Here is a 14,222-nt window from a genome sequence, read left to right as displayed (position 1 = left end):
ATGTTTAGTAACACAAAGAAGTGACTCTTACTAAGTGTTTTGTGGGGAAAAAACTGTCACAGCTAGAGACTGAAATCCTCTGTTCATTAAGATAACATACCATACAGATAACACCAATGGAAGCTTCCCCACAAAGCACCACCGGTATGTCTCAGTCATGACCTGCAAGGACTCTCTAGGGACAGTTCAGACTCTGTCCATTCTATCCTCCCTAGAACCAGGTGCTGAGATTGCCAACAAGATTGCAAATGAGTTCTAATGGTGATGGGGGTTTGGTGTTGTATATTGTCAACATTGTTTTAAAAATATTTCAGTTCATCCACTGCAAGAGACAGAATAATTTGTAGGTGTAATACTAGAATTCCTCAGAAGAATTACTCTTGCAAAAAAGGCAAGAAAGAATGCTTTTAAAGGATAACCAAAGAGGTTGAGGAGGATATCCACTCTGAACTAAGCAGACTACATGTCTGTTAAAATGAGACCATGGAACAGTTAATTCAACAAATAAGGTTTCATAAAAAATAAAAACATAATAGCCTAAAGCCAAGGTTATGATTCAGGAAAAAGTCTTCAAGATTGGGCCCTGTAACAGAGGCCTGTCCCTTTAAGGCCAAAGGAAGTAATGTGAGAGACCAGTCACCCCATTCCATGTGTCTGGGGATGGCAGAGGAAGGCTGAAGGAAACCCAAACAGCCACTGGGTCAGAGGAAGATAGTGTCTGAAGGGGGCAGGGATAGGAAAAACCCAGGTCATTGCTCTCTATGGCAGCAGGAAGGCCCAGGCCCATGAGCCTTGTAGAGTGAGAGGAGCAAGGCTCCCTACCCAGGTGTTTAGGATAATTAGACCCACATGGGAAGGGTCAAGGGAGTGGTCAGGTGATGGGGATGGATGACTCAAAAAAACAAGGTTCCAAGCCCAGTCAGGGAGAGCTTGCTGAAGGGAGGATTTAAAGGACACAGTCCAACAAGGAAGGTTGTGAAAAGCCCTGAACTAAACAGGGGAGTCTGTGGATGGAGGATGCCAGCACTTGAAGCACACAGTCCCAGAAAGGAGGGCTTGGGGGACCCTGAACCTAGGGTTGGACGAAAAGGCAGCTCTTTTGAGAGCTAGGTTAATGTTTAATAAATTAGAACCCAAAAGAGTGAGAATATTGTTCCTAAAGACTTTGGAGTGTAAATGAATTATATCTGGAAACTGAGGTAGGGGACTGCAGTGACATGCCACACTGCATGAGGGTGTGCTTGGAGACTGCACTCTCCTACAGGTCTTAAAGATAGTATTTTATATTATAAAGAGAACTGTATCATAACTAAAGAGACACAAAAGCGTATCTTCTGCACTTTCCACATCACATCTGAATCTCCCAAGACTCAGTAAATAGCTGCTCTCAAATATCTAAAAGGGAACTGAAATGAAAAACTACTGATATTGTATTACTGCTGTACACTACAATACCTTACATTATTTACTTGAATTGAGTGTCAAATGTTGAAATACCAATATCACTGGCATTGGGGGTGAAAAAATCTGAGTAAATTAGCTGTTCACACTAGCTAGACAACACATACTGAAAAGTTAAATAGATATACATGTTGTGACGTTATCTGATTAAAATATGACCATGCAAATCATTGTTGCTACCACTGATGTATAATTGCAGCAAATCTTATAGAAAGTGTGACACGTGGCCAGAAAGGGTTAAGCATTCTATAGGCTAAATGACCCAGAGTCAACCTGTAGAGACATGTTAGAAAAGTATGTGAATGGTAATTAGGGCCACTCCATGCTAGATAGGCTAGAACTTTGAAATGCAAACCTGTGTTGTTAAGAATTGGATATGCCCCATTCTTTGCAGTTCACCCTAATTGAGTAATTCCAGTGTGGCTCCCCTGGGACTCTGGTCACACAGGTATATATTGTGACTTTTTCCATCCTATTCAATACATTAGGTATCCACCATTAGTTTTATACATCAGTCTCTTTGAAACTCCCTTTATTTATTTTTTGCAAATTGGAGACAGCTCCTTCCAAATGTCCACAATACACTGGTAGCATATACTAGATTGCTGCATCTATGGTTTTAACTACTTTCTCAATAAGTATGTAGGAAATTTAATAGGATAAGAAAAAGCTCTACCAGGGTGTACCTATATTGTTTTACAAATCTCAGGGGGACGAGGGGCTTTTTCCTAAATATAATTATAGGTCCCAATCGTGCAAGTCTTAGGCATGTACACCGAACCCTCACTAGAACGCGGGATTTGGGATCCATGCGTGGTATCATGTTATAGCGGGGACCACGTGAAAATGAATTGCAATTAAAGTAATTCAATTTGGGATCCATGGCTGCAACCGTGTTGTATGTGAATTCGCGCGAGGGTCCGGTGTACTTAACTTCATGCACTGTGAGTAATCCCACTAATATCAAGAACCCCTATTATGGAATGAGATCTGAAGTCGATGGGGAGTACTCAGTGCACAAAGCACATGCATAAGTCCTTGCAGGACCTGGGCCATAGCTTGCATGCAAACAGAAATATCTCTGGCCCCGCACCAGCACTGAATACCACCTGGATGGATCTGTGCACTTGTGCAGAGCCCCAATGCCTTCGGTGAGGCTCCGCACAAGGGCAGGGGTCTGCCCATGCAAAGCTCACTGCAGGACAGGAGTTTGTGTTTGCACTGTGAACAGCATTAAATTTTTTAAATCTCCATAATTAAGGTTTTACAACAGTCATTTTCTTTTACTGTAGAATTATTCAAACTTTGAAAATTACCCTGTTTAAAAACATGAAAATACAACACTGACAGGAAATTGCAAAAATCAAATGAATCCCATATGAATCTTAACAGAATGAAATCAATAGACCCAAGTCAGTCTCCAGAGGCAATACTCCATCGAAGCATATTCTTAGTTAAATGTGAGAAAGCTTTAATCAAGAGCCTGTGAACTCTGATGTTAGAAACACATTAGAACAATCTGCTGGGAATACAGACAGCTACTGTATGTCTAGTCATATATCCACTAAACAAGGTCAGATGTTCTCATCCTATTTTACAAATGTTCAATCATCTCACCAAATAACATTGAGCTGTTCTAAAGCAGAATTTCTTTTTTCTGCTCTCAAAGCATTAAACAGTCCCTTTGTCTCTGTGGCTCACATTGCTCTAAGATAGGGGTGGGCAAACTTTTTGGCCCAAGGGCCACATCGGGATGCAAAAATGTATGGAGGGCCGGGTAGGGAAGGCTGTGCATCCCCAAACAGCCTGGCCCCCGCCCCCTATCCAACCTCTCCCACTTCCCACCCCCTGACTTCCCCCCTCAGAACCGCCGACCCATCCAATCCCCCCTGCTCCTTGCCCCCTGACCACCCCTTCCCGGGACCCCCCCGCCCCAACCGCCCCCCCAGGACCCCACCCCCATCCAACCCCCCTTGTTGCCCCCCCCCCAAACTTCTGCCCCATCCAACCATCCCCTGCTCCCTGTCCCGACTGCCTCCCAGGACTCCCTGCCCCATATCCAACCCCCCGGCCCCGGTCCCCTTACCATGCCGCTCAGAGCAGCATGTCTGGAGCCGCACTGCTCGGCCGGAGCCAGACACACTGCCCTGCATAAGCGCGCAGCCCCGCCACGCACAGCTCTGCCAGTGCAGCGGCATGGCTGCGGGGGAGGAGGGACAGCAGGGTAGGGGTCGAGGGCTAGCCTCCCCAGCCAGGAGCTCAGGGGCCGGGCTGGACGGTCCCGCGGGCCGGATGTGGCCCGCGGGCCGTAGTTTGCCCACCTCTGCTCTAAGAACTATTTACGTACAAAAATAAGCTACCAAATTCCCAACACTGCCTGAAGCTAAAGATACCTGAACCATTTACAAACAAACAAACAAACCAGTAAAACTTTCAAAAATTAACTGTGAACACGGCAACTTGTGAAACTTACCATTTGTGCTCGGAGGTACATTTGAGCCTGGCTTGCACTCAGGGTAGGAGAAGTGCTCCCCAGCAACATAGTCTGTTGGGTTATACTGCTGCTAGTAGTGTTGGAGGTCTGTGAACGGCTTATTAATTGTGGAGGTGTAGGAGAGGTGGAAAGGTTAATCTAAGGAAGTAAAAATGTTACTTTAGTCATGGCCCTTCATCCTAGGTTTTAAAGTCAATCAGCGTTACCAAATACGTCAAGGCAGTTGTAGCATCCAAGCTGTAAAGACTTCACCAATATTTTGATCTAAAAAGTGTATGACTGCTACAGATTCTCATCAAAATAAGTCAGCTACTGTGTGAACGCTCAGGCAGTACCATTTTTTATAAGTAGCAATATTAATGTGGCAGTATTACACATTTTCATTATAATAATGCAATTTACATGCAGCCATGCTTGGGCAGTTCAATCCATGAATTGAAGAGTTACTTGTCACCATAAGTTTTATTTTTAGTTTTGCATTGAACATGAAACAGATATAGCTAAAGCATATACAATACAGAAATATGTGGTCTGTCACTAGTTTAAGGCACCAATTCAAATCAGTGGCATCAATAATCCACACTGCAACACGATCTACTCCTTTTCTCACACCTTCATATTCATGTGCTGCTTTAGGATGGAAAACAAGGAGTTATTTACATATCACTTCAGAGGTGCACGTTTATTTAAATGAAGTAAATAACAAAAGAGTTCACACAGGTAAATTTTCAAATGAAGAAATTCACAGTATTTTGGTAAAATTGTAAACTAGTGAAGATAAAGAAGAATATGAAAATGTTAGCTTAAATTTCACAGGTTCAGAGATAACTGGCTTCAAAGAATTGTGCATAGGCATAATTCACCCAGATACAGGTTCTAAATAATTAATGATTCGTGTGTACATAAAAAAAAAAAAAAAAAAAGTAAATGTGGGGCTTAGGTTGCATGAATGTCATTTGGAGGAACACAAGGCCATTACAAACAAATCCTTAAATATCACTGCCAATTTAAAATTTACACTGTGCATTGTATTCTTCACATGAAAATGCATAATTCCCAATAATGAATGTTTGGTTTAATGTAAGTATTCTTAATGAATGATAAACTGTCATTGTTGGATCAATAGGTGTTTTTGTGAGTTGTGAATGGAAGTTCTAGCTAAAGAATGAATGCACTGGAGAAGACAGCAATTAATTTATTATAGTTGAACAGAAACAAAAACTAATTAATGAAAAGGTTATTTAACTATGGATAATTTACCAGAGTTACCATGAAATGAAGAAAAGATAACATAGTTTTCATCTGATGATGCCAGTTGTTTGTACTATCCAAAGAATTATACTTATTTTATGCTAAATGGCCATAGAACGTTAAAAGTCAAAGACTTAGTGTGAAGTGTAGTTGTAGCTGAGTCAATCCCAGGATATTTAGAGAGACAAGGTTGGTCTCTCTAAATACTTAGTAGTCTATTATAATTGTTAGTAATCCAACCAATTATTATAAATTAGTTTACTATAAAGTGAGTTACTACAAAGTAAAAAATAAAGATTAGCAGCTCAGAATTAAGCTCACAACTAGGAAAAACATTGGGATACAAATATTTTGCAAGCATAGTAATCTGTCACATCTAGTTTTTCAAAGCTATTCCATTATACAATATTCAAAAGTGGAACCTATTGAAACAGTTAAATCTGTCTTCCTGAGACTTACGATGTTTTGACTTTGAAGATATTACACTTCCCGGCATCGCCACATTAAAATTTTGCTATGCTTGTACTGGTTTTCAAGGAATCAGAATCTTCAAATTATGTGTAATCGCTTGTCTGATTTCTGTATACAGTTATCATGAATGCATACACAAACCAAGTATCTATATGAGAAGATGACCAGATATACTTAATTGGCCAATTTGTATACCTAAATGTCATTGTGCATTTAAATTGAACAATGACAATACCTAGTGTTACAAAATTAGAAATGTGAAATTTGATGCAACAGTGAGCTTCTGAGATTTTGAAAAATTAAACCTTATGTTTACTTTAATCTGTTCCTCAGCATTTCCAATTAACAGATGCAAGTTAACAGACTGACAAGCACTTCTGTAATAGCTCCCTACTAAACACATGTATTTTATGAGACCATAACTGCAAAAAGCCTTATGTCATACAAATAAGGTGTGGCATTTTAAAGGAACAGCATTGAAAATCTGTAATTGTAGAGGCCAAACAAAGTGTTTCTATTTTTGCACTACACCAGTGATTTTCAACCCCTGGGGTTCCACAGACTATGTCTAAGGGCTCCGCAAAAGGCTGCGGTTACCATTCAACAGTGGTTTTCAACCTGGGATCTGCAGACTGTCTAAGACTTCCAAATGGGTCGACACCACCATTTGAAATTTTTTTAAGGGTCTGCAAATGAAAAAAGGTTGAAAATGACTGCACTAAACACAGTGGCCTGTAATTCATAAATAACAATTGGGTATTTGTGTACTTTAACAGTGTGCCTCAATCAGAATCTGAAACAATAATTAGTATAAAGGGTAATATTGTGGAAACTGATTAATCTGAACAGCTACCACAAATAGATACTTACTGAATGTGGTACAAGCCAGCAATTAATATTTTAAGAAAAATATTAACATTTGGGTGTCTAAAGTTAAGTGCCTAAATCCATATTTAGGCATGACTAAAAGTGGTCTACTCTTTTAAGGTGCTAACTACCCACAGCTTGCTCAGCAGCTCTGAAGATCAAGCTACCTTTATTTAACTACCCACATATGGGTTTAGGTGCCTAATTTTAGATTTTCAAATTTGAAAATTTTGTCCAATAACTGTAAAATATTATGCAACTTAATGTTAAATTATGCTTCCTAGAAATTGTACTTAGTATTTTCTTAAGATAAAGGTTGAGATTTTCAAAGGGGAATTGGGCAACTAACTATCTTGGATTCCTTTGAAAATCCCAGACTAATTGGGGTACTAGTTTAAACACATGATGTCCTTTTAGAGGAGTGTATCTTACATTAATTAATGATTCTATGATCTAATACATCTTTTTTACCTCTAACTACTACAGTCTCATTATGTATCTACTTCTCATTATGTTGCAATAATTTTAGTCAGATTTATTTATTTTAAACATGAAAAATGTTTTCTTTACAAGAAGTTGCATTAAAGCCATTGAAGGCTAGGATGGGATATAGAACCTTGTTTGATTACATACCGAGGTCTGTGACATGCTTGACTGCTGAGTGACGCTCCCAGTAGGTGATGCACACTGCCTTCCACCCGACAGGCTTGCCTAAATAGCAAGAATATATGTTAAATACGTCAGCTAAGCAGAAATAAAAAGTGTTTAAACAACAGCTATTATTACATGAGCCAACAGAAACCCACCTCTAGTTTTACCCTTTCTCTGAATTACCAGTAAAAATAAATAAATTTTACCCAGTAGCGTTAGGGATATGTTTACAGCACAGTGCACTCCAGACTATGGGTCCTAAAGTGCCCAGTGTCCTCAGTTCTCTCTATTGTTGGCTACCTTTGAATCTGTTTACAAATATTCACTTTTATTTGCATGGCAATCTTGTTTTGCTTTTGGGGGTGAGAGCAGGGTTACCCGCAATGTGGATAACAGCCTAAAACATATCTGAACATCAAGGAAACAGGATCCACTTTCTAATTAAGAATGCAATCCCACTATGCTTACTCAGATGAGACATCCCCCATATATTTTAATATGTACTCAAATGAGTAAGGATTACCAGGTCAAGCCCTGTGTGGATTATATTTAATTGTTTTAAATTCAAGGTCCTTTATTGAACATGGATGCAACATCAGCTACCTTCATCTGAGTCATCTCAATTATAGGTTGAGATCATATGACTATCTCAGGCAATCAGCACGATCCAGTGGAAGAGGTACACGACTGTGATCCAGCAACTCCCGAGTCCTAATCCTATGTCTGATAAAATAAAGCTGTATAGTCTTGAAGTCTTTAACTCTTCATGTCTCAGCCTCTCCATGTGTAAAATGACAATTACCTCTCTCACCGGGGTACTGTTCCCTTTCCAATAACCACTGAGGTCAATGGAAGTCTTTCCACTGACTTTAATGAGCATTGGAGAAGGCTTCTTGTGATGATTAATGCTAAAGCCTCTGTAAATGGGAACAGAACATGGCATTGTCTCGTACTTTCTTTTCCAATTTCAGAATTACAACTAAGGTTTATTGTAACTTATTATGTACCCATATTCCTCGGCATGATTCACTAAAATTAAGTACCAAAATAAAATATAAAACACTAATTATTTTTATTTTATCTGTATTAAGGACTATTATGTTCCTTCCCCTGCATCCATATTTTGGAAAGGGGGTTGAGGGTTGGAGAAGTTTGGATTTTTCCTGTTAACATCATTAAGTCCTTTATTTTACCAAAATACACTATACAGATAATTATATAATATATGTAATGGACACCCAGAGCATAGGATAGGCACCTACTGAGATTCTTACAAAACTAAAGATATTCAAGTGGGTATGCAGTCCACACAGAGACAATTAAAAGAATAAAGTCACTAAAATACTACAATGAATTATTGTGAGATATTTAGACATGCACAGTAAAGCTGTTGTTTATGTTTGGTAATGGTTTACATTTTTCATCCTAGAGTATTAGTTTTACACATGTGACCCTGGGAGCCCTCATTGCCAACTGGCAGAGGGCCCATCATACTGTAGTTCATATCAGGCCTCACACACACAGTACCCACAATGCACTGGTGTCATAATACGTATCTAAATGGTGTCTTGTAAGGCATTATATGTAAACTGATGACACGCTGGTTCCAAAATCATTGTGTGATATGTACAGTTTGTGTACAAAGTGTTGTGTGTGTGCTGGAAATATGGGCTTGGGAGGCAGTGCATACATTAAACAAAGGAACGTGGATTTGCCTGTCTCACCATCTTGATTGCAGGCAAAGGACAATGAAAGTAAATTTATGTATAAGGTAAACAAAGCCATCAAGCTAACAAATGGAAGGAGGAGGTTAGTGAGCTCACCAGGGGACAGAACCTGTACCTAGGATGCGTTCCTGGCTCTTAAGGCAGAGACAATGGGCTTTGGGTAACATAAGGGGAGCAAAAAGACTTTTAAACTATCCATTATTTAAGGGACATAGCGTACAGTACCCTTTCAGCCTGTGAAAGTTGGATCCTGTCATCCGAAAGGTTGGGGATGCTGGTAACCTGATATAAGTAAGAAAACTGCTTAGGCAAAGATTGTATCCTGCTAAAATTAAGTTTTAGCCAATATAAAGTATGTTTTGTTTTGTATATAACCATATCTGTCTCCCTCTCTTGCTTAGAATATCACTAAAATCTCTTCTTTGTTAATAAAAACTTTTTCTAAGTTTTACTATGAATCATCTCAGTGCCATTATACTGAAGTAAATGAAAGTCTTCAGCTAAGTAAACAGGCTAATATGTACACTGTCTCTTTGGAGGAAGAAAACTTAATTTAACAATTTCTGTGAGTGTCTAGTGAGAGAGACCACACACTGAGGGAGGAACTCAGGAACTGAGGTTCATTGATTATTACCTGCAAGGCAAGATTAACGCTAGCAGAGTCTTGAGGAGTTTGCCGGTGAAGCAGACAAGTTGCTTTGTCAGGGAGCGGGGACACAGTTTAATCTCCAGCAAAACTCACTCTTGCTGAGGGGCAGGGGGGTAACATGGTGGCTCACAGTTCTGGGTGTCCTAAGCAGAACATCACAACATATTTAAGTCTCACCTGTGGAACAGCTGCCAGACTCTGAAACTGGGTACTGCTTAAGTGCTGCTGTTGTAGAGCAGCAGTCTGCAGCATTAAATGCTGCTGTTGGGCTGCATACATCTGCTGAAGATACTGAGCAGCTGAGCTAGGGGGACGATGCAAGGCCTGTTGAATAACCTGCAATATACCAATACATAACAAATCACAATTACAAAATATTGGGGCTGTCAAGCGATTAAAATAATTAATTACGATTAATCACACTGTTAAACAATAATAGAAAACCATTTATTTAAATATTTTCGGATGTTTTCTCCATTTTCAAATATATTCATTTCAGTTACAACACGGAATACAAACTGTAGAGTGCTCACTTTATATTTTTTATTACAAATATTTGCACTGTAAAAAACAAAAGAAATAGTATTTTTCAATTCACCTAATACAAGTTGTCATAAATATAAAGGGAAGGGTAAACCCCTTTAAAATCCCTCCTGGCCAGAGGAAAAATCCTCTCACCTGTAAAGGGTTAAGAAGCTAAAGGTAACCTCGCTGGCACCTGACCAAAATGACCAATGAGGAGACAAGAAACTTTCAAAAGGTGGGAGGAGGGAGAGAAACAAAGAGTCTGTGGCTATCTGTATGCTGCTTTTGCTGGGGATAGAACAGGAATGGAGTCTTAGAACTTTTAGTAAGTATTCTAGCTAGGTATGTGTTAGATTATGATTTCTTTAAATGGCTGAGAAAGGAACTGTGCTGAATAGAATGACTATTCCTGTCTGTGTGTCTTTTTGTAACTTAAGGTTTTGCCTAGAGGGATTCTCTATGTTTTGAATCTAATTACCCTGTAAGGTATCTACCATCCTGATTTTACAGGGGGGATTCCTTTACTTCTATTTACTTCTATTTCTATTAAAAGTCTTCTTGTAAGAAAACTGAATGCTTTTTCATTGTTCTCAGATCCAAGGGTTTGGGTCTGTGGTCACCTATGCAAATTGGTGAGGATTTTTACCAAACCTTTCCCAGGAAGTGGGGTGCAAGGGTTGGGAGGATTTTGGGGGGAAAGACATGTCCAAACTACGTTTCCCAGTAAACCCAGTTAGAGTTTGGTGGTGGCAGTGGAGATCCAAGGACAAAGGATAAAATTAATTTGTACCTTGGGGAAGTTTTAACCTAAGCTGGTAAAAGTAAGCTTGGGAGGTTTTCATGCAGGTCCCCATATTTGAGTTCAGAGTGGGGGAGGAACCTTGACACAAGTACTGTAGTGCAATCTCTATCATGAAAGTTGAACTTACAAATGTAGAATTATGTACAAAAAAAACTGCATTCAAAAATAAAACAATGTAAAACTTTAGAGCCTACACGTCCACTCAGTCCTACTTCAGCCAATCGCTCAGACAAACAAGTTTAGTTACAATTTGCAGGAAATAATGTTGCTCACTTTTTGTTTACAATGTCACCTGAAAGTGAGACCAGGGGTTCTCATGGCACTGTTGTAGCCAGTGTTGCAAGATATTTTCATGCCAGATATGATAAATATTCATATGTCCCTTGATGCTTCAACCACCATTCCAGAGGACATGCACACATGCTAATGATGGGTTCTGCTCGATAACAATCGAAAACAGCGTGGACCGACGCATGTTCATTTTCATTATCTGAGTCAGATACCACCAGCAGAAGGTTGATTTTCTCTTTTGTGGTTCAGGTTCTGTAGTTTCTGCATAGGAATGCTGCACTTTTAAGACTTCTGAAAGCATGCTCCACACCTCGTCCCTCTCAGATTTTGGAAGGCACTTCAGATTCTTAAACCTTGGGTCGAGTGCTGTAACTATCTTTAGAAATCTCACATTGATACCTTCTTTGCATTTTGTCAAATCTGCACTGAAAATGTTCTTAAAATGAACATGTGCTGGGTCATCATCCAAGACTGCAATAACGATAAATATATGGCAGAATGCACGTAAAACAGAACAGGAGACATACTATTCTCCCCCAAAGAGTTCAGTTACAAATGTAATTAACGCATTTTTTTTTTTTAATGAGCGTCATCAGCATGGAAGCTTGTCCTCTGGAATGGTGGCTGAAGCATGAAGGGGCATATGAATGTTTAGCATATCTGGTATGCAAATACCTTGCAATGCCAGCTACAAAAGTGCCATGCAAATGCCTGTTCTCACTTTCTGGTGACATTGTAAATAAGAAGAGAACAGTATTATCTCCTGTCAACGTAAACAAACTTGTTTGTCTGCGTGATTGGCTGAACAACAAGTAGGACTGAGTGGACTTGTAGGCTCTGAAGTTTTACATTGTTTTTGAGTGCAGTTATGTAACAAAAAACCCCCCACAAAACTACATTTGTAAGTTGCACTTTCACTACAAAGATTGCACTACAGTGCTTGTATGTGGTGAATTGAAAAATACTATTGTTTATAATTTTTTCAGTGCAAATATTTGTAATTTATTTAATTTTAATTTTTGATTTTAATTACAACACAGAATATAATATATATGAAAATGTAGAAAAAATCCAAAATATTTAATAAATGTCAATTGGTATTCTATTGCTTAACAGTGCAATTAAAACTGGTATTAATCGTGATTAATTTTTTGAGTTAATTGAGTGAGTTAACTGCGATTAATTGACAGCCCTACAAAATACTCAGCTATTTTAATTTTGTTAGCGTTATAATGGAAGTTCACCATTGCAAGAAAATAAGAAACAAACAAACACTCCCCCACTCCCTGAACACCTGCATAACACTAAACTTCCTACATAATCAACGTTCAAGTGAATTATAGATTGTAACTAACATACACATTCTGGTCTACAGTATAAGCCTGTCTTTGACAATCCACATTATATAGCACCTTTCAGCTCAGTTGTTCCCAAATCACTTTACAGATAAAATACATACTATACAGCCCTACTGAAATGCTGGCTCTTCTGAGGTAAATGGCAGATAACTGGCACTAAGAAATGTTGCACAATAGCCGGGATTAGAGAGAAAAGACTGGCAAGAATGCTGGGGCAACCTTCTACACCTACTCTTCAAAAACGCGTCACAGGACCTTTGGGATAAAATTCTAGCTCCAATGAAGTCAATGGGAGTTTTACCACTGACTTCAATGAAGCCAAGATTTCATCATTAATGTCTATGCACATTGGTTTTTAAAGGTCTCATCAGAAAAACCTCACATACAACCTTACAAAATACATGGTACACAATTTATCTACGCAAAAGACCAGAGAGCTGAGCTGACCCTTGTCATGACAAGGCTGTGGTTCCAGGGAATCTAGATATTTCATCCGCTCCACTACTTATGATTGTGATAACAAAACTAGTCTGTATAGTGCAAGATTCAAGTCAGCAGCACAGTTTCTACCACTGAAAGTTTTTTGTAAACAATCAATATTTCATGAATACACTCAAACAACCCAGACAGTGAGAACCAGAAGAGAAAGAATGAAACTTTTAACTTACTAGCATGCAGCACTGCCCGATTTATTTTTATAAGCCAGTATGTTGCCTATGTTTGAGTTTTTAATCAGTAAACTTTGTTTATGAAATTCTTTCTATTTCTCTCTACACTACATCAGAGGTTCTCAACCTTCTGAGGCCCCCCCAACATGCTATAAAAACTCCCTGGCCCACCTGCGCCACACAACTGTTTTTTTACATATCCAGTAGATTAAAAGCCAGGGCCAGCGTTAGGGGGTAACAAGCAGGGCAGGGGCACAGGGGACCCAAGTTGCTCGGGCTTCGGCTTCAGCCTCGCATGGCAAGGCTCAGGCTTCGGCTTTCTGCCCTGGGCTCCTGCAAGTCTAACACTGGCTTTGCTCTCTTATTTGGGAGGCCCCCATGAAACCTGCTCGTGGCCCCCCGGGGGCCCCGGATCCCTGGTTGAGAACCTCTGCTCTACATCACACCCCAGTACCTGTACAGCATGTCGGTCAGAGCCACTGTAGACAGATATCTGCGGTGGTTGTGTCCGAGAGGAGGAGGTGGTGGTGATGGTAGTTGTACATGCGGAACATGTTGTTGCATTGGATTCATTCTCCATAGCAGTGCAATGTTCTTTCAGTCTGGCAGGAAATTCAAGCAGTTCATTTATACTAGTACATGATGTACTGAATTTAAAGAAAAAAAAAATCTAAAATTATTCTAAAGAAATAATCATGGACAATTTATGTTAATTCCTAAGAAAAGGACTCATTGTATATCACTTGTGGACAGGCAGACACAGTTTTAAGCTTGTAAAGGTATTCTATTTCAAATTATTAGGTATAATACACTTAAGCTACATCAAAAACTCCTAAAGTAGTAGTTTACTGATGTAATTACCGTCAAAACTGAATACCACCAAGCTACACATTATATCACCATCCTGCAAAGAAGCACAGTGGAAAAGCCACTGCCTACTCACATCATGCACCTGCACCAAGATAAAGTTTCTGGGAAAAAAAAAAAAATCATTGGTGGTTCACTTT

At 39.4% G+C, this 14,222-nt stretch overlaps 1 protein-coding gene across 3 annotated transcripts in view; it reads right to left on the bottom strand.

The window, feature by feature from the left end:
- The window catches only part of PHC3 (polyhomeotic homolog 3), a 104,904-nt gene that overhangs the window by 87,504 nt on the left and 3,178 nt on the right, over window positions 1–14,222 (bottom strand). For 2 of the 3 annotated variants that reach the window (XM_074963587.1, XM_074963586.1), the window contains exons 2-5: window positions 13,670–13,862; window positions 9,749–9,907; window positions 7,178–7,255; window positions 3,935–4,093 (exon numbers count right to left, since the gene is read on the bottom strand). In XM_074963587.1, the coding sequence (XP_074819688.1) occupies window positions 3,935–4,093; window positions 7,178–7,255; window positions 9,749–9,907; window positions 13,670–13,862 (589 nt within the window). The remainder of the gene's footprint in view (window positions 1–3,934; window positions 4,094–7,177; window positions 7,256–9,748; window positions 9,908–13,669; window positions 13,863–14,222) is intronic. The other variant, XM_074963588.1, reaches the window with a different exon arrangement.

Source organism: Natator depressus, chromosome 9 (genome assembly GCF_965152275.1).
Source record: "Natator depressus isolate rNatDep1 chromosome 9, rNatDep2.hap1, whole genome shotgun sequence".
Lineage (NCBI taxonomy): Eukaryota > Metazoa > Chordata > Testudines > Cheloniidae > Natator > Natator depressus.
The sequence above is the reverse complement of the archived record's forward strand: the minus strand, read 5'-3'. Positions and strand labels throughout refer to the sequence as shown.